The sequence below is a fragment of the Ovis aries genome, chromosome 11 (assembly GCF_016772045.2).
Source record: "Ovis aries strain OAR_USU_Benz2616 breed Rambouillet chromosome 11, ARS-UI_Ramb_v3.0, whole genome shotgun sequence".
Lineage (NCBI taxonomy): Eukaryota > Metazoa > Chordata > Mammalia > Artiodactyla > Bovidae > Ovis > Ovis aries.
In genome coordinates, this window is record NC_056064.1 from 22,241,754 (window position 1) to 22,265,942 (window position 24,189).

Here is a 24,189-nt window from a genome sequence, read left to right on the forward strand (position 1 = left end):
ATTCTATGGTGCCCAGGAGAGGCCACGGGAGCTTGCAGTTTTTAAAAATTAATTTATTTTTGGCCATGCTGGGTTTTCATTGCAATGCATGTCCTCCCACCTTCCTCCTCCACCTCCTCCTCCTTGGGGCCCCTGCTGGAAGGGCAGCGAGCCCAGGAGTGTATTGGATGATGGCAAACACACAGCTTGGCAGAAGAGCCCTGGGTCAAGGGGGTGCAGAAAGCCGGGGGACATGGGCCGGCTGGTGGGCAGGGAGCTGGCAACAGGCTCAGGATGCTTAGATTCGGAGAACCGAAGCTGACTCTTGGCAGTTTCCTAAGCTGTGTTTCCATGCACTGCCTTCCTCTCCCACCACCTGTGCTGAGATTGTTCCATGTGGGCCAGGGACAGCTGTGCCTTCCAAGGTGCCAGCCACAGCCCAGGGCGGACCCCACAGTCCCTGGACAGGGCCTCAGCTCCCAGTCGGAGCCACTGCTGTGGTCATGCTCAGCCACAAATTTACCACCGGCCGGTGCCCACAGCCCCAGGCTCTGGGAGGGACATCCCACATCTCCCTGGATCTCTCTGTGGTGTTTGGCTCAGTGGGCTCCTCTTCCTCAAAGCTCCAGGAGCAGGAAGGGTGGGGGACCCAGAACGCCTCTTCCATCCTGCCCTAGGAACCAGGCTGGGGTGGGGGCCCAGATCCCCCCACCAGATTGAAGCAGTGTCCAATCTCCCTCCCAGGACCCTTCTCCAGTCGCCTACCTGCCCCTTGGCAGGTGAGAATGCACTGGACCACCCAGAGTGGTCCCTCCAGCCTGTCAGTCTCTGCTCCCCGTGGGGAAAAGATGGGGAAACTGAGACCTGGGGAGAAATAACTGATTGTTCCTAGTCTTGCAGTAAGTTTGCATAAAAGTCAGACTTTCTCAGTTCTTTTCTCTCCAAGTTGGATCATCCTCACTGCCACCAAACCCTTCCCTTTATACTTATTGCACAAGGTGACTTGAGGCAGAGAAGGTATATTAATTAAGGGTTAGCAGACCCACATGGGTGTGACCTTTTCTCAGTCTCTCAGCCTGGTTCTTTTCTCTTCTGCCAAACAGAAAAAATAATGATTAGATTGAGAAAGAATAAAACAGTAGCCTGTGGGTGGTTGCAGAGTTATTTGGACTCAAGTTAAAAAAAAAAAAAAACAAAAAACAAAGAAAAGAAAAGGAATTAGATGTCGGATGGGTCAGTTGTTGTTCAGTCGCTCAGTCGTGTCCAACTCTTTGCAGCCCCATTGACTGCAGCACGCCAGACCTCCCTGTCCTCCATCTCTCGGAGCTGCTCAAACTCACATCCATCGAGTCAGTGATGCCATCCAACCATCTCATCCTCTGTCATACCCTTCTCCTCCTGCCTTCAATCTTTCCCAGCATCACGGTCTTTTCTAAAGAGTCAGCTCTTCGCATCAGGTGGTAAAATATTGGAGTTTTCGCTTCAGCATCCGTCCTTTCAATGAATATTCAGGACTGATTGCCTTTAGGATTGACTGGTTTGAACTCCTTGTAGTCCAAGGGACTCTCAAGAGTCTTCTCCAACACCACAGTTCAAAAGCATCAATTCTTCGGCACTTAGCCTTCTTTATGGTCCAGCTCTGACAGCCATAGCTTTGACTAGACGGACCTTTGTCGGCAGAGTAACGTCTCTGCTTTTTCGTATGCTGTCTAGGTTGGTCATAGCTTTTCTTTGGACAAAGAGATGTTAGTTTAGGGGTTCTCTTGCCAGTGATCCTCAAACTCTAGCGCCCTAGGAAATGACCCAAAAGGGACAAAAGAGATTTATTCCCTAGAGGCTTATTTGGAGGTGATGTGTTTGGGGCTGTGAGGATCTGCTGTCTCCTGGAAGTCCTCACCTGTCCCGCCATAAAGAAGGTGGCATTTCAAGCATGAGAACACAGGATCCCTTTTTTCTTCCCGCCTCCTCCCCGCTCCTCAGCTCCACTCCCTTTTGATTCAGAAGCATCTGCAGAAGATGGAATAATTCCCACCTTGAGGTTCTCTGACTTGTTCCTCCCTCTGGGATCACCACTGGTGCGTCCCTGCTCTCGTGGGGTTGCCTGGCAGAGCAGAGGGGCCACCTCGGCACTCTGTACCTAGCAGCAGCAGTGGGCAGGAAGTCCCGGAGCCGGGAGGTCTAGTCCTGAAAGCAATGGCCTGGGACGTGTGGTGCCCCCTGCAGGCCTTGGCAAGAATGGCAGTGCCTGTGAGGTGATAGTAATGTAGTCGTTCAGTCCGGTCTGAACTGCAGCCTGCCAGGCTCCCCTGTCCATGGGATTCTCCAGGCACAAATACTGGAGTGGGTAGCCATTCCCTTCTCCAGGGGATCTTCCTGACCCAGGGATCAAACCCGGGTAGCCTGCATTATAGGCAGAATCTGTGAGGAGATGGACTGCCAGTTAGCCCCAGGGAGACCCCATCACTTCCGTTTCTTGATGCTCCCAGAATATTTTTAAAAAACAATAATAAGGAAACAGGGCTACTGAGTTACAGTATGTTTTCTAATGTTTGCTTGAAACAGAATAAGGCGTTTCACACCCATGCAGCCGTGTGACTGCACTTTTCACAAGATAACAGAACTTTAAAACAACAGCAACAAAACAGACTATAGCTAGAAGTGGGGCTGGTTTAAAGTTGCTTGATGAGCATGTCGTTTCTGACCCCGCCTGTGTTTTCCTGGACTGAATGTGAGCCTCATTTGGGAGAAGGTCAAGACTTTAAATGGGAGGTGGTACCAACAACCCTCCCAGCATTGGATCCGGCCTGGGGTCTCCCCAGGGAGCTCCCCGAACAGCTCTTCGAGGTCTCTCTCTCAAGGCGGCTGGCAATGGAGAGTGGGTGCCTGGATCACCTGGGATAGAGAGACCGCTGGGGTCAAGGTCGTGGGCTTGTTCCCTGTGGGGGTCAGTTAACAGCAATCTACATGCCGCCCCCTGCTGGTCATCACAGAAATGGGTGACATTGGTCTGGAACAACAGCTCTCAAACCACAGTCCAGTGATTTTCTGCGGGGGTCCCAGTGCCTTTCAGGGGGTCCCCAAGGTCAAAAATATTTTCTTCTTCATCATCATCACAGTATACTTGGTCAAATTCTTTCAGATATACAGATGAAAAGTTCATTGACCTGTGATCCAAATGCCACATTGGAACTAATCTTTAAAGATAACTGTCATCTGTTGAGTTTGGGTGCAGCATGAAAGAACATCAGCAATTATCTAGGAAGGCTAGTAAAACACCCCACCCTGTTCCAACTATAGGACATATCCGTGAGAGTCTGGATGTCCTTCATGTACTTTAACAAAGCTACATACCACAAAACATTGATTGAAATGTCAGACATGAAACTGTTGTTAAGCCAAACATTACATAGATTTGTTAAAATGCAAAACAATCCCGTTATTCTCACTGATTGCTTTTGTTTTGAAAATACAGCTTTTAAATATGTGAGCATCTCGTGGGTTTATGATTTTTAGATGACTTAACAATTTAAATTTTTTCAGTGTTCATTTCTAATCTGGTAAATAGCAGTAGATATAGCCATTTGGAGTTCTCAAGAATTTTTTTTATCAGTTTAGTGAGATGTAGTTCACATACCATAAATTTCAGACATTCAAAGTGTACAAGGTAGTGGTTTTAGTGAATTCACAAATCTATGCAAGCATCCTGCATGCATGCTAAGTCACTTCAGCTGTGTCCAGCTCTTTGTGACCCCATGGACTGTAGCCCACCAGGCTCCTCTGTCCATGGGATTCTCCAGGCGAGAGTACTGGAGTGGGTTGCCATGCCCTCCCTCCAGGGGATCTTCCTGACCCAGGGATGGAACCTGCATCTGTTAACCTCTCCTGCTTTGGCAGGCAAGTTCTTAACCCCTTAGGCCAGCTGGGGAGCCCATACCACCATCACCGCTGTCTAATTCCAGAACATTTCCATCATCCGAAAAAGGACCCTGAGCCCATTAGCAGCCACTCCCATTCTTCCCTCCCCGCCACCCCCAGCCCCTGGCAACCACTAATCTGCCTTCTGTCTCTATGGGTTGGCCTGTTCTGGACATTTCACATAAACAGAACCATACAATATGTGGTCTTTTGTAACTGGCTTCTTTCACTTAGCATGTTTTCAAGGCTCATCCGTGTTCTCCTCCAGTCCATTTATGGCCAAACAATATTCCATTATGCAGATATGCCACAGTTTATCCATTCATCAACTGATGGACATTCAAGTTATTTCTACCTTTGGCAATTATGAATAGGGCTGCTGTGAATATTCGTGTAAAAGTTTGTGTATGGACATACGTTTTCAGTCCTCTTGGGTTTATACCTCAAAGCCCTTTCTGGGTCATATGGTAATAACTGTATGTTACACGTAAAGAACTGCCGGGCTGATTTTCAAGAGTGTAAAGGAGTCCTGTGTTTGAGAACCACTGGTCTGGAGGGAATGAGACCAGGGGAGTGTGACTAATTCTGTACTGCCCCTCATCTTGGCCCTAGAATTACGATTCCCTCAAACTCAGCTTTCTCTCTCTTTCCCTCTTTACTATCTCCCCAACACATATCCTTTCTAAAAAATTATTTATTTATTTGGCTGAGCCGGGTCTTAGGTGGGACACATGGGATCTTCAGTCTTCCTTTTGGCGTGTGAGATCTTTAGTGGAGGCATGTAGGGTCAGGGATCGAACCCGGGCCCCCTGCATTGGGAGCACAGAGTTTTAGCCCCTGAACCACCAGGGAAGTCCCGTCACAACACATATCCTTGGTGATAAGGAGAAAGCCAGCTCAGTTCAACTGCACAAGTGAAACCACCAGCAAGCTCTGGAGCAGGGCCCCCTTCCTTCAGGATTTCTGAGGGGCCCATGTTCATTGTGGTCCCAGGGCAATAAAGCGGGGTTGGTACCTGGAGGGTGCAAACGCTCTTGGGGCTTCCCTGCTGAGTTGACAACTTCACTTTGATGTCCTGTCAGTCAAGTCCAACCTTGTCGCTTAGCTGCATGAGCCACCTAGCTACCCCTCCCAGAATCAGGAGTCTCTGAAAGAGGAACCTTGAGGAAATAGCACTTAGCTGGAGGGGTGATTCTGCTGATGAGAGTCCAAACGTCACTGGGGACGGCATGGGGCGGCAGCAGAGGGGGATAGGTTGGCAGGACCGGTGTTTGGTGTCTGAGGGACCTCGTCTGCCACGCGCACCCCAGCCAATGACGTGCTCTTTCTTTTTCCCTCATTCTTCTCTCAGACGTGACTCCCCAGCCTGGCTGGCCGCTCCAAACCATGGCCGACACCATCTTCGGCAGTGGCTGTGATCAGTGGGTTTGCCCCAATGACCGGCAGCTCGCCCTGCGAGCCAAGTAAGTACTTCTCAGGCTTGGCAGGGCTCCTCCCCTCCCTCTTCTTCCAACTCCCCTCCTTTCTTTGACAAAATTCAATGCCAGGGCTTCACAAGGAGCAATTTGAAGACAGGTGCCCATCTTAGTGCAACAGTAAAGAATCTGCCTCCAGTGCAGGAGACCCAGGTTCGATCCCTGGGTCAGGAAGATCCCCCGGAGAAGGAATGGCAACCCACTCCAGTACTCTTGCCTGGGAAATCCTATGGACAGAGGAGCCTGGCGGGCTGCAGTCCAGGGAGTGCAAAGAGTCGGACACAACTGAACGACTAAACAAGCAAAAAATGCCTGTCTAATGCACACCACGCTCCTGGCCTTGAGCTGGGCACCTAACAGCCATTCACTCATTCCGTCATATGGAATGGATTCCCATGTCTCAGATGAGACATGAGACTGAGGTCCTCACTGGCGTCGCCCAGCTTGTGAGTGGCCGGTCTCCCCTGGGTCCATCTGACTCTCATGCCTGTGTTCTTTGGAACACAGTAGACTTCAGGGAGCCAGACCATTTCCTTTGCCTTCTCTGTGAAGAGTAGAAATCCCCTGTCACTGAGCTTCAGACCCTGAGTCCCAGGCAGCGGGGAGCCTTTGATCTCTGGATGCCCACTTCATAGTTGAGCGCCTGGCCCCAGCAGACAGGACAGACCAAAGAAAGGCTTGTCAAATTTATGAAGAGCTGCCCTCTGGACTGAAGCACACAGCCAGCCTCGAAGCGTCCCAGCTCTCAGCCATGCCTAGGTCAGCCGTGCCTGTGGTTTGCCCCGTTTTCCTGTTACCTCTCAACCTGGTGATCCCCTCAGCTGCACGTAAATCAGCCCGTCTCCACCCACTGTCCTCACTGCTCCATAGCTGGACACTAGGGGCCCCCAGATGCCTTTTGTCTCCTCCTGTCCCTCCAGGGGAGTCGGGGGTCCTAGGGATCAGATAAACCCAAGAGTGCCGCTCCATCTGTCAGATACCTGTGCCGAATACAGGAGCCTGCATTTCCCCAACTGGGACCAAGTTCAAGACATTTGCAATTAGATATTGTAAGCCTGCAGGGGACAGAGCTGAAACATCAAAGGATAGAAAAATTAATCCGGAATGCCCAAGATGAGTGGAGTCCTGTGTGATTTGCAGGACTCTTTGCACCACAGTTAATTTGTCCCTCTCACCAGGGTGGCTCAGCTCTTTTAGCCCCCACGCGGCCCCTGCAGTGGAGAGACCAGGGATGAAACCATCCTCTCTTCGTCTCTCCTCTGACACCTGGCGAGACGATGTGTCCTCCACGGCTGGATGTGAGGCGCTGGGGAGAGCTGCGCTCTTGTAGGAGGGGCCGGCATGACCCCTGGTGATCCCGCCAGCCTCCCCTTCAGTTCTCCCGGACCTTGCCTTGCGCTTAGCAGCAGCCGGAAGCTGTCGTAGCACCTTTTAGAAGAGCAGATGCTTTTATCTCTCTCTGGGGTGTGGTGCCTTGTAATGCTGGGCTCCTTAAAGGATAGTGGTACAAACCCCCGCAGCCACGTACTGTGCCTCTGGGAGGCTGGGGCAAGTCATCTTCTTGCTCCAGCTTAGAATCTGTTCTCCCATCTTCCAGCTGCCATCACACATTTTCTAAACCCCTGCTATGTGCCAGGACTATTGGACTGCAGTGAACAAGACCAGTAAGGTGCCTTGTCTTCAGGCACTGATGGGGAGCAGGGAGCATGATACACACGATTGCTCGTGTGCAGCTGCTTTGTCGGTAGAAACAGGCAGTCAGGCAGAGTGCAGTGCTAATAATCTAGGGTCTGGGGGAGGTCTCCCTGAGAGTGTGATGCTTATGTTGAAGCCTGGAGGAAGGGTAAATACTAGCTGAAAATATGGGGGAAGCGCATCTAGGCAGAAGGAACAGCAAGTGCAAAGGTCCTGGGGTAGAAGGGACATGGCCTGCAGAGGCCTGGCAGGAGGTCAGGGTGGCTTGAATGCAGAGTGAGGGGCTGAATGGCATGCAAGGAAGATGAAGAGGTGGGCAGAGGCCAGATGGGGCAGGGCACAGCCCTCAGGACTCCCATTCTAAGGGGGAGACACAAGGACCTACCTTGCCTCGTAATAACGTTTAAGCCTCATGGTGGAGCTATGCCCAGGCCGTAGGGAACTCCGAGAATGGGCTCTCCTTAACCCGTTTTGGAGGGATCAAGGAAAAGCCTCCTATAAAGACCGTATCTAGAAGATGTCCTATAAAAGAAAGGGAGTGAGCCAGTGGACATGAGGCTTAGGGAGAGGGCGGGCACCCCAGGAGGAGGGTACAGCTTGAGCAAAGGCCTGGAGACAGAGCACAGCCTGGAACACAAGCGAGGCAGGAGCAGCTGTTGGTGCTGTCCCCTGTGCGAGGCCCCACAGTCGGGGGGCGTGCTGCTAGGCACTGGGCACCGCCAAAGGTTCCTGCTCGGGGTTTGCAGTTCCGTGTACGTCTGGCAGCCCTGAGTCAGCCTCCTTTGTCTATGGGGAGGGGTCCCCTGGGGCAGCCTGGCATGGCTCTCAGCAGCTACCAGATGTGAGCGACCCAGGCCAGGAAGCCTTCTGGCCTCGGACTTGCCTTTGCAAAGGCATCTAACTGCCTCCTGCCGCTTCCCTCCTCTGAGAGATGGGGAGGCCTGCCTGGCAGGATGCCAGGGGTCCGGTGGGGAGGCGGCCTGCAGAGCCCTGGGCCGGGCCTCACCGCCGCTCCTCCTGTGTTGCTGTGACCCTCCTGCCCCGAATCCCTCTGGTTTTCAAAATGCTCCATGAATCCCCTTCTATCCTCAGCATCTTGTTTTTTTTTTTTTTTTTAATCTATATGTAGTTTTATTTATCTATTTTTATTCTTGGCTGTGTGTGGTCTTGGTTGCCGTGTGGGCTTTTCTCCAGTTTTGGCAAGGAGGGGCCACTCTCTGGTTGTGGTATACAGGCTTTTTCGTTGCAGCGGCTTTTCTTGTTGCAGAGGACAGGCTCTCAAGCATGGGGCTTCAGGAACTGTGGCTCCCAGGCTTTAGAGCACAGGCTCAGTAGTTGTGGCTCACGGGCTTGGTTGCTCCACAGCATGTGGCATCTTCCCAGAGCCAGGATGGAACCCATGTCTCCTGCATTGCCAGGCAGATTCTTTACCACTGAGCCACCAGGGAAGCTGTCAGTGTTTGTAACCCAGTCGATGGTCTTTCCTGTCCATCTTGCTTTCTTCCAAGACTCAGATCCAGGTGCTCAGTCTTCTCTTGATCGTCTTCCCTCGAAACCTCTTGTGCTGTGTGGCCTTTTGTACCTGCCATGCCCCGCCCCCCACCAGATGCTAAGGGCGTGCTGCCGTCTTCGTGGGGCCCAGGAGCTGGTGGGTGGCCGAGACAGCGTTTGGGGACTGGCATGCGCCCGACAGACAGACCGTGCCCACGGGGCCTTGGTGGGGGTGGTGGGGGTGCCGGCTTGCACTGGGGCTGGACTTGTGTGCTGTGCTCTCTCTAGGCTGCACACCGGCTGGTCTGTGCACACCTTCCAGACAGAGAAGCAGAGGAAGAGCCAGTGCCTCAGCCCAGCCGAGGTGGAGGCCATCCTGCAGGTCATCCAGAGGGCCGAGCGCCTTGACACCCTGGAGCAGCAGAGGGTCGGGTAAGGGCTGCTCCTGAGACCGGGCAGAAGTGGGGCCTGGAGAGGGAGGCAGGGCAGGCAGTGCCAGATCAGCGGGCTGGGAGTCTGGCACCCTGGGTCCTCGTGCCGGCTTGTCTCTGGGAGAGGGTCAAATCGGCCTGAACACCCCGGGACTGGAGTAGGTTCATAACCCAGCCTGTCTGAGCCTCAGTATACCCCTCTGTAAGATGGGGATAGCAGCCTGGGCCCTAGGCTATGGGGAGGATGAATGAGTGCAGCAAGACACTCTAGGGTCTGTTCAACTCTGCGCACAGGAGGGTCACTGTGGTTCAGCCAGGGCAAGGATTTAGCAGAGGCTGAACCCTGGGTTCTCCCATCAGAGACCATTAGGAGCCGCTCTCCAGCTTATCTAAGCTCTCTTGGCCTCCGGCGTCTGGAGCCGACTCCTACACAGTCTTCAGTTTTGTTGTGTCTTTTTATTTGTTTAATTGCAAAAGCAATTCATGTTTCCTAGACAGTCTGAAAAACACAGGCCACGCAAGCAGGAAGACATAAATGCTGGGCACCGACGGGAATTGATTTGATTCTGGTCTCCTTGTTCTTTCTCTGTTTATCTTCTTCTATGAAATATACGGAAAAACCAGACATTGTAGAAATGCAGAGTTCTGGAAAGTGAAAGCACCGGCGCAAAGACCACTGCTGTCCAGCTTATCGTGTGTGCCTCGCTTCATACAGGCGTATTACTACTGTTTCATTCCAGAGAGCGTTTGCAGCAGATGTCTAGTGCTCTTTCCCCCTCCACCCCTGGCTGGGGCGCCACCGCCTCTCAGACCTAGCCTGAGGGTCCAGCAAGGCTCGGAATGCCTCAGAGGTGCAGGTGCTGATGACTGACAGGCCAGCGCCACACCCTTCGGGCTCCCCCAGTAAGGTGTGCCCGGGGCCGATGAAGGTGTTCCCTGTGGGCTCCCCTAAGCTGTGAGAAGCGTTTGCACCCAACCCCCTGACCCCCATCATCTGGGCTGTCTTCCCCCTGCTGCTCACGTGGTCTGGCTGTGTCGTAAGCACTGGATTTGGCTGAGGCAAGAATGACCCAGGAGGCAGGAAATCATCTCAGAAACAGGAAGTGTGTCCTGTGTGTTTCTGCTGATAGGAGGTCCCCTGAGAACAAGCAGGTCAGGCCAGGGTTGAAGCTGAGTTTATTCCCAGGACCCTGGAGGTCCCTGGAGGAGGGACAGCAACCACTGTGGAAGTCAGGAGTGTCTGCTGACTTCTGGGGGCAGAAGCAGCCTCAGTGCCCAGTCTGCCCTCCCTTGGCCCCCAGGCAGGGCCTGATCACCCCAGGGGAGACAGTGGAGTTGCCATGAGATGGGGGGCCTGGGTGTGGCCTCAGCTCTACCTCTGAGGAGCTGTGCCATCCTGGCAGGTGACATCACACCTCGCAGCCTCAGTCTTCTCATCTTTAAAATGGGGGGCGGGGGACAGCATCCTCCTTGTGGGAGCATTGTGAGGTTTACAGGAGGCAGTGTACCCACACACTGTCCTCCATGTATTTAAGAATTTTCGCTGAGGGAAGGAATTCCCTAGTGGCCCCTGGTTAAGGCTCTGAGCTTCCTCTGCAGGGGGCCTGGGTTCGATCCCTGGTTGGGGAACGAAGATCCTGCATGGAGTAGCCACAAAAATAATAATAATTTTTGCTGAGGATCCACTGGATACTGGAGACACAGCCGCCAATGGAAAAGAAGTGGCTGCGTATTGTGGGCGTGACAGTGTTGTGTGACAGGTTGTCACAAAACAGGGGTCACAGTGGGCCAAGGGGCTGTGTAATCTGGCCCCTCCCGGCCCCCTCCTGCCTCCTTTGTCCCAGGCAGTATAGTACCCCCCAACCCCCAGCCCCCTTGCTGCTCCAGTGCTCCAGGGCCTTGCTCTTGTACTTTTTGCTCCTCTGCACGGATGCTCCACCAGCTCTTCACACATTTGGTCCTTGTTATCCTTCCCCTCTCAGTTCCGATGTCCTCAGAGAGGCCTTCACTAACCACCACCCGCCATGTCCTGCCCCCTCCCACCCCCGCTTATTTTATTCCATAGCCTCTCCCCTCTCTGAAGTCACTGTGCTTGTTCTCTCTATTTTCGTATCTATTTGGCTGTGCCGGGTCTTAGTTGCGGCCCTTGGGATCTTCAGTTGCAGCACGTGGGCTCCAGTTTCCTGACCAGGGGTCGAACCCAGGCCCCCTGAATGGGGAGGGAGAAGTCTTAGCCGGTGGACTGCCAGGGAAGTCCGTCACTTTGCTTGTTTATAGACTTTCTGTCATTCTTAAACGTAAATTCCATGAGAACAGAGACTGTGTCCCTCTCTGTCTTCTTTGCTACAATATTCCTAGTGTCTGGCATACTATAGGCACCCAGTTCACGGTGGGTAAGTGAATGAATGATTCGGAATTAGCCAGGGGAAGGAGTGTGCAGGGAAAACACTGAAGGTGAAGGAATGGCCCCTGGGATGTGGTATGGTGTGGGGGCCCCGGGGCTGCCGGGCAGGCGGCCGTCAGGTTGGAGACGAAGCCCGCACCGTCTGACCCCGTGTCCTGTGCCGCAGGCGGCTGGTGGAGCGGCTGGAGACCATGAGGCGCAACGTGATGGGGAATGGCCTCTCCCAGTGTCTGCTCTGCGGGGAGGTGCTGGGCTTCCTCGGCAGCTCCTCCGTGTTCTGCAAAGACTGCAGGAAGGTAAGGCCCTGCTCTGGCTTCCCAGCCAGGACCAGCCCTGCCACTTCGTGGCTCTGCGTCCTGACTCTCAGGAGAGTGTATATGCGTTTGTGCATATACGTGTGCAGGCCTCCCCGGTGGCTCAGCAGTAAAGAACCCGCCTGCCCATGTGGGAGACGCAGGTTCGATCCCTGGGTTAGGAAGTTCCCCTAGAGAAGGAAATGACCAGTCACTCCAGTGTTCTTGCCTGGGAAGTTCCATGGACAGGGAAGCCTGGCAGGCTACAGTCCATGGGGTCGCAGAGTCAGATATGACTTAGTGACCAAACGATACACGTGTGCACACATGGTACCCTATGCTTCATGGCGAGAAGGACTGGGTTCGGAAGGTCGCATGGCTAGGCTTCTAGTGCCAGCTCTGGGGAGCGGACCTCTGGGCCTCGCAGGACTGTGTATGAATTCAGCTCTTCTGGTAGCTGTGTGACTGACTCCAGAAAGCTTATTTACTATGTCGAGCCTCACTTATAAAATAGGGACAATGATAACATATACCTTAGAGAGTCGTGAGGATTAGATAGTATATGCAAAGCTCTTAAAACCTTGTCTGGCACATAAGTACTCAGTAAACGTTATTAGTTGTTTTAAATAAATGCGATTTTCCTCTTGATCCCTGGCAACTCAAATGAGTAGCAAGGCCAAATGGATTTTTCTCCTTTTCTTGTACTCCACTGATCGTTCTAAATTATGCCATATATAAAACTGTTTCATATTGAGTCCACAACTTCTTGAAATAACTTTATAAAAATTTCATGTATTTATTTTTAGCTGTGCCGGGCCTTCATGGCTGCACGGGCTTTCTTCAGTTGCGGCGAGCAGGGGCTGCTCCCCAGCAGTGGCTTCTCTCTGTGGCGGCTTCTCTTGTTGAGGAGCACGGGCTCTAGGGCCCTGGAGCTTCCACGGCTGTGGCACGTGGGCTCAGCAGTTGCGGCTCCCGGGCTCTAGAGCGCAGGCTCAGTAGCTGTGGAGCCTGGCTTTGGCTGTTCTGTAACAAGTGGGATCTTCCCAACCAGGGATAGAACAAGTGTGTCCTGCACTGGCAGGCAGATTCTTTACCACTGAGCCACCAAGGAAGCACCTTAACATAACTGGTTTTCCTGGCGTTTCTAATTGCCTTTCTTTCCTTATTGACCGAAGAATAATGTGCCTCCTAATCCTCAAGGTTTCTTAGCATCTGAATTTTATTCTCTATTGCATGAAGCCTACTTTTTCTTTCCCCTGCCAGAATCTCTTCTGGACTCTTATTCCTGCTCTAGCCTTTAGCCATTATTGCACAGCTGTCATCATGGGACCTCACTTTACTGCCCTCCTAGCTTAGAAGCACTGGTCCCAAGATACCATGCCTTTTTCTTGCTTTCTTTTCCACTCCAGTTTTACTAGAACCCATCCTCAAGTAACTTCCATGTGCTAGACATTATTTTAAGCCTGGAGTTATTTTGGTAAACAAGACAGATAAAGAACCTTCTCTCTTGAGAGTACGTGGGTGAGGGAACCAAAAGCAAGTCATGATCAAATAGATAAGATTTCAGGAAGAAATAAATTCTGGGAAGAAGTAACAGGGGAGAGGAGATTGGGGGTGCAGCAGGGCATTAATAATAGTTGAAAGGACTGTAAAATATGGGAACATCAAAGAAATAAACATGGACTTGGCAACACAGAGGCCATTGGCAATCTTGACAAGGGCATTTTCAGTGATGTTCAAAAGCTGGATGAGAGAACCAAGATACAAAGAAGTTAATGCACCAAATGAATGGATGGGAAAGCCGGAATTTCAGCTAAACCACTTTTCCCCTGTTCTGTCACATGTAGTGAACTGGGCTGAGGAATGTGGATTAACTGGTGAGAGGCACAAGAACAGTGGAGGAGCAGCAGGGGCCTGAGTGTCTGGAGGGGTAGGCGCTGCTGAGCTGCTTCTCCATAAGCCTCCATAGATCTGGGCCAGATAAATGCCAACGGGGTGATGGACACAGGGACTCGGGAGTGTCTTGCTCCAGCACCCGGGCAGATTCTTTTATGTGAGTTCCACCTGTTTCCTTCTTCTGCCCCTCAACCCCACAATTGCTGTAAATGTCTGGGTTTGTGGGACCATGAAGGGGGCGGGGGGTCAGAGCCTTGTCTCCATCCCCTGGGAAAGTCTGGGGCCTCTGCCCCAGAGGCCAGCCACCGACCCTGATTGCTGATGGGTTAATGCCAGCTGCTCCCTGCAGAGCCATTTCCTTGGCAACAGCAGGGATCCCAGGGGAGGACCTCAGCGGATGAGGGGGTAGGGCAATGCTCTTTCATGGATACTGCCACCATCCCAATCCCAGGCTACCCTGGAGCACCGGGCTGGTCCAGAGGATGTTTCCAGCTGAAATTGTTCTTATTTTGCGGCAGGCTGAGGACTTGGTCCTGGCTTGGGTGGTGAGAGGAAGAGTCTGCTGAGCTTCTAGGGGGACTTGTTCTTGGATGACATTAGGAGGAGAGGATGGCAGCTGGGGCCACCATTGAATGAGGGGCATTTGGGGGATGGTTTTGAACCATCCATGAGAAGACTGTGCCATTCACTCAGGCATTCATTTTCCCTTTATGCAAGTAGTGGAGGGCCTGCTGTGTGCAGGCCCTGTTTTAGGTGCTAGAAGTGCCATGAGCAAGATAAAGCCATGGAGCTTGTTTGCCAGGGGTGGGAGAAGACAGACAGTAAACAAACAAATGTAACGTCAGGTAGATTGGGGACTCTAGTCAACAAAAACAAGGTGATGCTGTAGAGCATGCCTGGGTGCTCAGGGAAGGCCTCCCTGTGAGCTCAGACCTTACCATGAGCAGGAGCCAGCCTCACGAAGACCCAGGTGGAAGGGTGTTGCAGGCAGGGGGATTAGCAAGCATGAAAGTCCTGAGGCAGAAACCAGCTGGGCATGTTCAGTGAACTAATGACGGCATCTGGGGCAGAGGGAGGGAGAGCTGGGCACAGCTGATCACACAGAGCTTTGTAAGTCAAGGTCAGGAGTTGAGGTTTGATGATAACTTTCATGGGATGCCAGTGGAGCATTTTAAGCAAGGATGTAACATGATCTGTTTTTTTTTTTTGTTTTTGTTTTTTTTTTTAAGAAAAATACTTATTTTATCTGTTTGGCTACACCAGGTCTTAGTTGCCTCATGCAGGATCTTTAGCTGTGGCGTGTGTGATCTAGTTCCCCGACCAGGGATCGAACCCAAACCCCCTCCACTGGGAATGGAAAGTCTTAACCATGGGACCACCAGGAAAGTCCCTGTTTTGTGTGTTTAAGAAACTCACCAGCTGCTGTCTGATGAATGTGTTGCAGGGGGATGTGGAGTGAAAAGAGGAGATGAGTTAGGTGTCAGTGGCTGTCATTGGGAGATGCTGAGGTTGGGGACAAGGTAACATAGGGAGGGGGGCCATATGCTAAGAGAATCAGCCTTTTCAGTTTGTATTTTAAGCAAATAGGAAGGGATTAGAGGGGGTGATTAAGGGTCTTAGGAAGGAAAGAGGGTCCTAGACTGCAAGTGAGTCAGGGTGAGACGTCACTTGGCCCTGCACAGTGAGAGGTCACAGGTCTCCGGAGCTGGCAGTAAGTGCTGCTCCCCAGCAGATGGACCTGAGTTGTGGTCCCGGCTCAGCCACAGTGCAAGTCGCGTAACCTTTGTTTCTTCACCTATAAATGGGGTGATAGAACTACATCACCGCTGAGCATGGGTGAGTGTGAGAAGTAGATGAGCTAATGCACGGGAAGTCCTTAATGTCAGGTCCACTGGAAACACTCAGTAAAGGGTCCCTGTCGTTGTGATCGTCGCTATTATTATTTTTAAACGTTTATTTGACTGTGCTGGGTCCTGGTTGCGGCATGTGGGGGCTTCTTTGGCTGTGGCATGCGATATCTTTATTTGCGGTTCTTGAACTCCTCGTTGCAGCATGTGCGACCTAGTTCCCCAATCAGGGATTGAACCCAGACCCTCTGCACTGGGACCACCAGGAAGTCCTGTACCGCTGTTAAGATTAATTCACCTTGAGGCTAGCTGTTCAGGCTGCCCTACTGCTGCTACTGCTAAGTCGCTTCAGTCGTGTCCAGCTCTGTGCGACCCCATAGATGGCAGCCTACCGGGCTCCCCCATCCCTGGGATTCTCCAGGCAAGAATACTGGAATGGGTTGCCATTTCCTTCTCCAATGCATGAAAGTGAAAAGTGAAAGTGAAGTCGCTCCGTCGTGTCCGACTCTTAGCGACCCCATGGACTGTAGCCCACCAGGCTCCTCCATCCATGGGATTTTCCAGGCAAGAGTACTGGAGTGGGTTGCCATTGCCTTCTCCGTCAGACTGCCCAGCTGTTACTAAAAATGGAACTGACCTCGTATACCTTGGGAGAGGTTTTGTGATTTCCCATGGGTCAGTCAGCCCAGGCTGCCATAACATAAGACCACAGACTGGGCAGCTTCAACAACAGAAACTGATTTCTCAGAGTCTAGAAGCTGGGAAGCCCAAGATCAATGTGCTGACCAGTTTGGTTTCTTGGAAGGACTCCCCTCCTGGCTTGCAGACGGCCGCCTTCTCACTGTGTCCACACGTGGTGGAGAGAGAGCTGCAGTCTCTCTCCTATTTCATACAAGGACACCAGTCTTATCGGATCAGGGCCCCACCCTTATGACGTTACATAACCTTAATCACCAACTAAAGACCCTGTCTCCAAACACAGTCACCTTGGGCATTAGGGCTTCAGCGTGAGAATTTCGATGGGACACAATTCAAACCATAGCAACCTATGTTTTCCTTTTTGAATTCATATTTTCTTGAACTGAAAATTGGAATTCCCACAGTTAGTCCCACGTTTTTTGTAATTTATATAAAAACCTCTTCCTGAAAGCCTTCGTAGCTCTCCAGCATTGGATGTCTTAAACAGGGAAAACTCCAGGATTTTGTGCAAGTTCCTCAGATGACCCTAACACTCAGTCACTTATTCGGCCTATTCTGGGCTAATTCTGGGTTGCTGCTGCTGCTGCTAAGTCACTTCAGTCATGTCCGACTCTGTGCGACCCCATAGACGGCAGCCCACCAGGCTCCCTCGTCCCTGGGATTCTCCAGGCAATAACACTGGAGTGGGTTGCCATTTCCTTCTCCAATGCATGAAAGTGAAAGGTGAAAGTGAAGTCGCTCAGTAGTGCCGAACTCTTAGCAACCCCGTGGACTGCAGCCTAGCAGGCTCCTCCGTCCATAGATTTTCCAGGCAAGAGTGCTGGAGTGGGGTGCCATTGCCTTCTCCAAATTCTGGGTTAGGGGAATCCAAAAGGAGAAGGGTCAAGGATGGCCACTTCCCTCAGATCCTCGTGGTCAAGGTGGTCAGACAGTACTCTCTAGAGTCATGCTGACAATGGCTAGGACCAGGGTTTCCAGGCCTGAGGACAATTAGGAGGGCTGCCTAGAGGAGCTGGCTTCTGAAGGTTGGGCAGGCTTCTGAGAGGCTGAAAGCAGAGCAAAGGGCATTCCAGGGAGGGGAGAATAGCAGTGCAGAGGAACCTAGCTGGAAATGGGCCAGGCAAGTGCCTAACCATGAGGATGCAGGCCTTTAAGGCAGGGAGGGCACCCTGGGCCATGTTGCCAGGTGGTGGTCCCTGAGGAGCTGAGTCCCTGGAGAATCAAGAGGGAGGCCCAGACTTAGCCACATGGTCCTTGTACAGGGGTTCTCTAGTGTCTGGGAGGAGAGGACAATGTCATCTCTTCACTCTTGCAACAAATATTTATTGTCATATAGATATATACTGGTGCAGGCATTGGGTGATACAGTGTAAAGACACACAGATGCTTGCCCTCTGGGCTGGAAGTATTAAATAATTATGGGTAATTAATTACAGTTGGGCTTAGGGTTACTGAGGCAGCCCTGGGGGTGCTGAGAGAGCTCTAATAAGGCACTGCCCTAATTAGGGGTGTCAGGAGCCCTCTGGTTAGAGTTCACCAATTTCTGGGGTGCCTCCCTATTTATTTCTCTCTCCCCTCCACACCTTTTGCAATGGCCTGTAGCATGGCTCCCAGGCGGGCAGGCTGCAGAGAAGGGATGCTGGGGAGATCTCTGTCATGGAGAGTGTCCAGATCCATGTCTCAGGTGCTCCTGGCCACACAGAGCCTTCCCCCGAAAGAGCCCTGGCCTCAAGCTAACGAGAGTGTGGATGGAACCCACGGTGCTGGTCCTCAGAGCAGAGTCCCCCACTAATTGGGCTTGCATGCCCAGGCTGCTTGCTCTCATTATCAGAAGGCTGTGGTGCGAAGGGAGAGGGGCAGCTGGTTAATTAGAGGACTGGCACTCTTAATTGCTTAGGATCTGAGCCCGCCGGCTTTCAGTTTAATTGAGAGTCTGGCTTCACCAGTGGTGGGGAGGCTGGGCAGGGCTGCTGAATAGCCCACCCGAGCCCAGGATGGCATTGCCACCGTGCAAGGAAAGCAATCAGATTTTTCTCTGGTCTCAGCTAAAATGTGTTCCACGGTGTGGGAACTGAGGAGCCTGCACATGAAATGATTGTCTCAGTAACATGTGCTGAGTTCTGGGGGAAAAGAATGAGGCAGTCCCGTGCTTTGTTCAAAGTCTTTAGGGGACACCTAAAGTTTAGGGTGGGGAGCAGGCAATCCCTGCCCAGGATGGGGGCGCTGGAGGAAAGGGGCCAGGCCAGAACTTGATCCCTGCCCCCACCCTACTTAAGGCTCTGAGGAGGAATATCCTGCTGAGGTCAGTGCAGACCCTGCCACAGGCAGTAACCCTGGGGCCACTAATCTATCACAAGGGTCGTGCCCTCATGAGCTCTCATTGAACTCTCTTTGAACGCTCATAGCCTCCCAAAGGCCCACCTCCAAATGCATCACACTGAGGGTAGAGCTTTAATAACTGGTCTATTTATTTTGGCTCCGCTAGGTCTTTGGTGCTGCCTTCGGGCTTTCTCCAGTTGCCACGAAGGGGGGCTACTCTCCAGCGGCAGTGCACCGGCTTCTTGTTGCAGTGGCTTTTCTTGTTTGGAGCGTGGGCTTTAGGGTTCACAGGCTTCCGTAATTTCAGTGCACAGGCTCAGTAGTTGTGCTGCATGGGCTAAGCTGCCCCTTGGCATGTGGGATCTTTCTGGACCAGGGATCAAACCCACGTCCCCTGCATTGGCAGGCAGATTCTTAACCACTGGACCACTAGGGAAGCCCCCAGTACATGAATTTTGAGGAGACACAAGCACTTGGTCCACAGCACCTAGTGAATAGGAATGGTGCCCGCGGAGGCAGTGTGTTTAACAAGCAGCACTCCTGGGGGTTCTGATCCTCCTTGAGTTGGAAACCCCCTGCTCTGAGGTCGCAGCCCCAGGCCTGGCTTAGGGCAGTGCTGAAGGACCTTCAGTGACTGCCTCCTCTCTGCTCGTCTTGCTCCCCGCACCCTCCCCTGCACCACAGCCCTCCAACCTCAGCTTAAGAGTCTCCAGCACCCTCCCTCAGACCATCCTCACTCTGGCAAACAGTGGCCACGGAGACCACTGTCTGACCATGCGATGTCCTTTGGAGTTTATAAAGCTCTTTCGCAGAAGTCATCCTTTTTGGTCCTTAAGACACAGCTGTAGGGAAGCAGGGGAGGTGAGGCTGTTCCAGTCACAGATGGAGAACAGGGGCTCGGTTCAGTGGTGTGGCCTGCTTGGGCCCCCTGGCCAGGTAGTGGGGAGCTGGGTCCCTGGGGTGAGTCATTCTGCCACGCTGCCGCTCCATTCTTTCAGATGGAAGCCTTCACATGTCACATTTTCCCTTCCTAGGAGAAGCAGAACACAGGAGGAGAAGAAACATCATACTCGATAGTTAAATATTAAAAACCTTCCGCATAAAGTCAGGAATAAGACAAGTTCTGTGTATATTTATCACCACTTCTGTTCAACATTGTGCTGGAAGCCAAAGCAGGGCAATCACGGTCGAAAAAGAAATGTGTGATGTATGGATTGGAGAATAGCTAGGACTGTCGTTATCACGAAAGCATGATCAAAAAACTAGAAAATCTGAAAGACTCTAAATACAAATGGTTGATGTTGGTGAATTTAGCATGTGGTTGTATCAAGTTTAATATATATACACAAAAAAGTCTGTACAGGCATACTTCAGAGATGCTGTGGGTTTGGTCCCAGACCACTGCAGTAAAGCAAATATTGCCGTAAAGCAACAAATTTGTTGGTGTCGTAGTTCATATAAAAGTCATATTCACACTTTACTGGGGTCTGTTATTTTTAATATTTATTTACTTGGCTGCACTGGGTCTTAGTTGCAGCACGTGGGATCTTCAATCTTCGCTGCAGCATGTAGAATCTTTAGTTGTGGTATGTGGGATCTGATTCCCTGACCAGGGCTTGAACCTGAGCCCCCTGCCCTGGGAGGACAGTCTCAGCTACTGGACCGCCCGGGAAGTGCCTACTGTAGTGTATTATGTGTCTGTTATTAGTCTGCTATCTAGTCTAAATGTATGCAATAGCATTATGTCTTAAAAAAAAAAAACTACATGCCTTAATTTCAGAGCTTCCCAGGTGGCTTAGATGGTGAAGAATCCACCTGCAATGCAGAAGATCCCCTGGAGAAGGGAATGGCTACCCACTCCAGTATTCTTGCCTGGAGAATCCCATGACAGGAGAGCCTGGCAGGCTACAGTCCATGGGGTCGCAAAGAGTCAGGCATGACTGAGCGACTCACCCTTTCTCTTTAATTTTAAAACGCTTTATTTCTGAAAAAGGCTGGCCATCACCTGAGCCTTTCATCCAATGGTAATCTTTTTGCTGGTGGCTTCTTGCCTCAGTCTTGCTCCCCTTGCCCTCCCCATGCTGACTGTGATCACGGTGGTGGTTGCTGAACTTTGGGGCAACTGCGACAATTCCCTGACATAAGACAACAGTGAATTTTGCCACAATGATTGATTCTTCCTTTCATGAACACTTGCTCTGTAGCATGGAATGCTGTTTGATAGTATTTTACCCATCATAGAACTTCTAAAATTGGAGTCAATCCTCTCAAACCCTGCCACCGCTTCATCAACTAAGTTTATATTATAACCTAAATCCTTTGTTGTGATTTCAGTAGTATTTACAGCATCTTCACTGGAGTAGATTCCATCTCAAGAAACTACTTTCTTTGCTCAGCTGTAAGAAACAAGTCCTTACCTGTTCAAGTTTTATCATGAGACTTCAGCAATTCAGGCCCATCTTCAGGCTCCACTTCTGGTTCTCTTGCTCTTTCCACCACATCTGCACTGAAGTCTTGAACCCCTCAGAGTCACCCATGAGGACTGGAATCAACTTATTCCAAACTCCTGTTCATGTTGAAACTCTGACCTCTTCCCATGAATCATGGATGTTCTTAGTGACATCTCGAATGCTGAATCCTTTACAGAAAGTTTTCAATTGGTTTTGCCCAGGTCCACCAGAGGAATCACTGTTGATGGCAGCTATAGCCTGGGGAAATGTATTTGTGGTTGTTTTTTTTAATATTTATTTGACTGCACCAGGTCTTAGTAGCAGCACGTGGGATCTTTAGTTGTGGCACATGGGACCTAGCTGTCGGAGCAGGGATCAAATCCAGGCCCCCTGCACTGGGAACGCAGAGTCTTAGCCACTGGACCACCAGGGGAGTCCTTAAAAATTATTTATTTTTTAATTTGTGTTAAGACAAATGTTAAAATTTACCATTTTAATCATTTTTAAATGTACAGTTCAGGAACATCAAGTACATTCACATTGTTGTATAACCATCACCACCATCATCTCCAGAACTTTCTCATCTTGCAAAACTGAAACTCTATACCCACTAAGTGATAACTCCCCATTCCCACCCACCCCAGCCCCTGGCACCCCAATTCTTTCTGTTCTGTGTGTTTGACAATTCTAGATACCTCATATAAACAAATCGGGCAGTGTTTGTCTTTTTGTGACTGGCTCCTGTCACTTAGCACAATGTCGCCAGGGTCTGTCCACTTGGTAGCACATACAAGAACTTCCTTTTTCAGTCCAGTTCAGTTCAGTCGCGTCTGACTCTTTGTGACCCCATGAACCGCAGCACACCAGGCCTCCCTGTCCATCACCAACTCCCAGAGTTCACCCAAACTCATGTCCATTGAGTTGGTGATGCCATCTAATCATCTCATCCTCTGTCGTCCCCTTCTCCTGCCTTCAATCTTTCCCAGCATCAGGGTCTTTTCAAATGAGTCAACTCTTCACATTAGATGGCTGAAGTATTGGAGTTTCAGCTTCAACATCTGTCCTTCCAATGAATATTCAGGACAGATTTCCTTTAGGATGGACTGGTTGGATCTCCTTGCAGTCCAAGGGACTCTCAAGAGCCTTCTCCAACACCACAGTTCAAAAGCATCAATTCTTCTGCACTCAGCTTTCTTTGTAGTCCAACTCTCACATCCATACATGACTACTGGAAAAACCATAGCCTTGACTAGACAGACCTTTGTTGACAAAGTAATGTCTCTGCTTTTTAATATGCTGTCTAGGTTGGTCATAACTTTCCTTTCAAGGAGTAAGCGTCTTTTAATTTCATGGCTGCAGTCACCATCTGCAGTGATTTTGGAGCCCCCCGAAATAAAGTTAGCCATTGTTTCCACTGTTTCTCCATCTATTTGCCATGAAGTGATGGGACCGGATGCTACGGTCTTAGTTTTTTAAGGTTAAATAATAATATTGTAACATCCTTTTTCAGGTTAAATATTAATATTGTATTTGTAGCACATTTGGCTGACCCATTCCTCTGTCAGTGGACGCTTGGGTGGCTTCCACATTTTAGCTCTCATGAATGGTTGGTGCTCCTGTGAATTTGTTGTTGCTGTTGTTCAGTCGCTTGGTCGTGTCCAACTCTTTGCGACCCCACAGACTGCCACGCACCAGGCTTCCCTGTCCTTCACTGTCTGCCACTGTTTGCTCCAGCTCATGTCCATTGAGTCAGTGATGCCATCCAACCATCTCTTCCCTTCTCCTCCTGCCCTCCTGTGAATATGGGTATGCAAATATCTCTTTGAGACTCTACTTTCAATTCTTATGGGTATATACCCATCAGTGGAATTGCTGGATCGTGGGATAATTTTGTTTAATTTTCTGAGGACCCGTCAGACTGTTTTAAACTGGCAGGGGCATCATTTTACGTTGCACCAACAGGGCATGAGGGTTGGGGGGGAGGCGTTTTCCCCCAGGGCCTCCCTCCTGTGTGAGGGTGCAGTGGAAGTCATCCAAGCCCCCTGTCCCCTGCTCTGTCTCCTGCCCTCAGCGCCTGTGTCCCTCAGGTGAGGCCCCAAAGGCAGAAGCCTTGAGCCATTTCATCTGAGCTGCCTCCAAATTGGCCCCACCATGCCCTTTCCCCTCCCCGACCTGACTCAGATGTTAGGAGACGTGTGTTTGTGCCTCATTACAATGATGGATTTTTCATTCAGCCACTGATGGTTCCTAAATTCCCGGAAAAAGTCACTTAATTCGTCTGCCCCGAGGGCCCGCTCTGGCTGCTTGGCACGAATTGACTTGGCTGCCGTCGCGGGGATCGGAGGCTTGGACCAGACAGCACATGGCATCATGGAACATCTGCTCACCCAGGAGTCTGACGAACAGAACGTCTCCATCAGGGCACAGTTCTTTCCCCCTGCTCTGGAGCCCATGCCCTGGCCTTTGATCCCCAAATGTAGCTTCTTCTTTGCCACTTTGTGCAGCTCAGAGCCCATTCGAATATCAGCCCAAATATCAAAGGTCAGCCAGGTTTGATGCAGACTTTCAGCCCAGGGTCGTCAGGACAAAGGCAGTAGTTCAGTTCAGTTCAGTCGTTCAGTCATGTCTGACTCTGTGTGACCCCATGGACTGCAGCACGCCAGGCCTCCTTGTCCATCAACCCCCAGAGCTTACTCAAACTCATGTCCATTGAGTCAGTGATGCCATCCAACCATCTCATCCTCTGTTGTCCCCTTCTCTTTCTGCCTTCAATCTTTCCCAGCATCAGGGTCTTTTCCAGTGAGTCAGTTCTTCGCATCAGGTGGCCAAAGTATTGGAGTTTCAGTTTCAGAGTCAGTCCTTCCAATGAATATTCAGGACTGATTTCCTTTAGGATAGACTGGTTGGACCTCCTTGCAGTGCAAGGGACACTCAAGAGTCTTCTCCAGCACCACAGTTCAAAAGCATCAATTCTTCGGCGCTCAGCTTTCTTTAGCTGAGCAGCGGGGGAGGTGCTGAAGGCCAGGCTGAGCTCTTGGTGGCAAGACCCAGAGTGTCCTGGAGAGAGACCAGCCGGGACCCTGCTCACTTAGCGCACCTTCTAGCCAGGCCCTCAGGAGCTCACCACTGATGGCAGATAACGCAACTCGGCATGACAAGTGCTGCAGACACAGATATTGTGGCGGGGGGGTCCCAGAGTGGAGGGCTGTGGGGGGTGCTGGCACCTGAGAGGTACAGGGGGTTGCAAAGTGGAGCTCACTTTGAGCTGAGCCTGGAGGGTAGCTACCCAGGTCCT

The 24,189-nt window shown here is 51.2% G+C and overlaps 1 protein-coding gene across 6 annotated transcripts in view; it reads left to right on the forward strand.

Annotated features, from left to right (window-relative positions):
- Positions 1–24,189, forward strand: part of RPH3AL (rabphilin 3A like (without C2 domains)) — a 137,414-nt gene that overhangs the window by 44,239 nt on the left and 68,986 nt on the right. For 5 of the 6 annotated variants that reach the window (XM_042255481.1, XM_042255480.2, XM_042255483.2 and 2 more), the window contains 3 exons: positions 5,246–5,357; positions 8,844–8,987; positions 11,557–11,686. In XM_042255481.1, the coding sequence (XP_042111415.1) occupies positions 5,281–5,357; positions 8,844–8,987; positions 11,557–11,686 (351 nt within the window). In that variant the 5' untranslated portion in view covers positions 5,246–5,280. The remainder of the gene's footprint in view (positions 1–5,245; positions 5,358–8,843; positions 8,988–11,556; positions 11,687–24,189) is intronic. The other variant, XM_042255484.2, reaches the window with a different exon arrangement.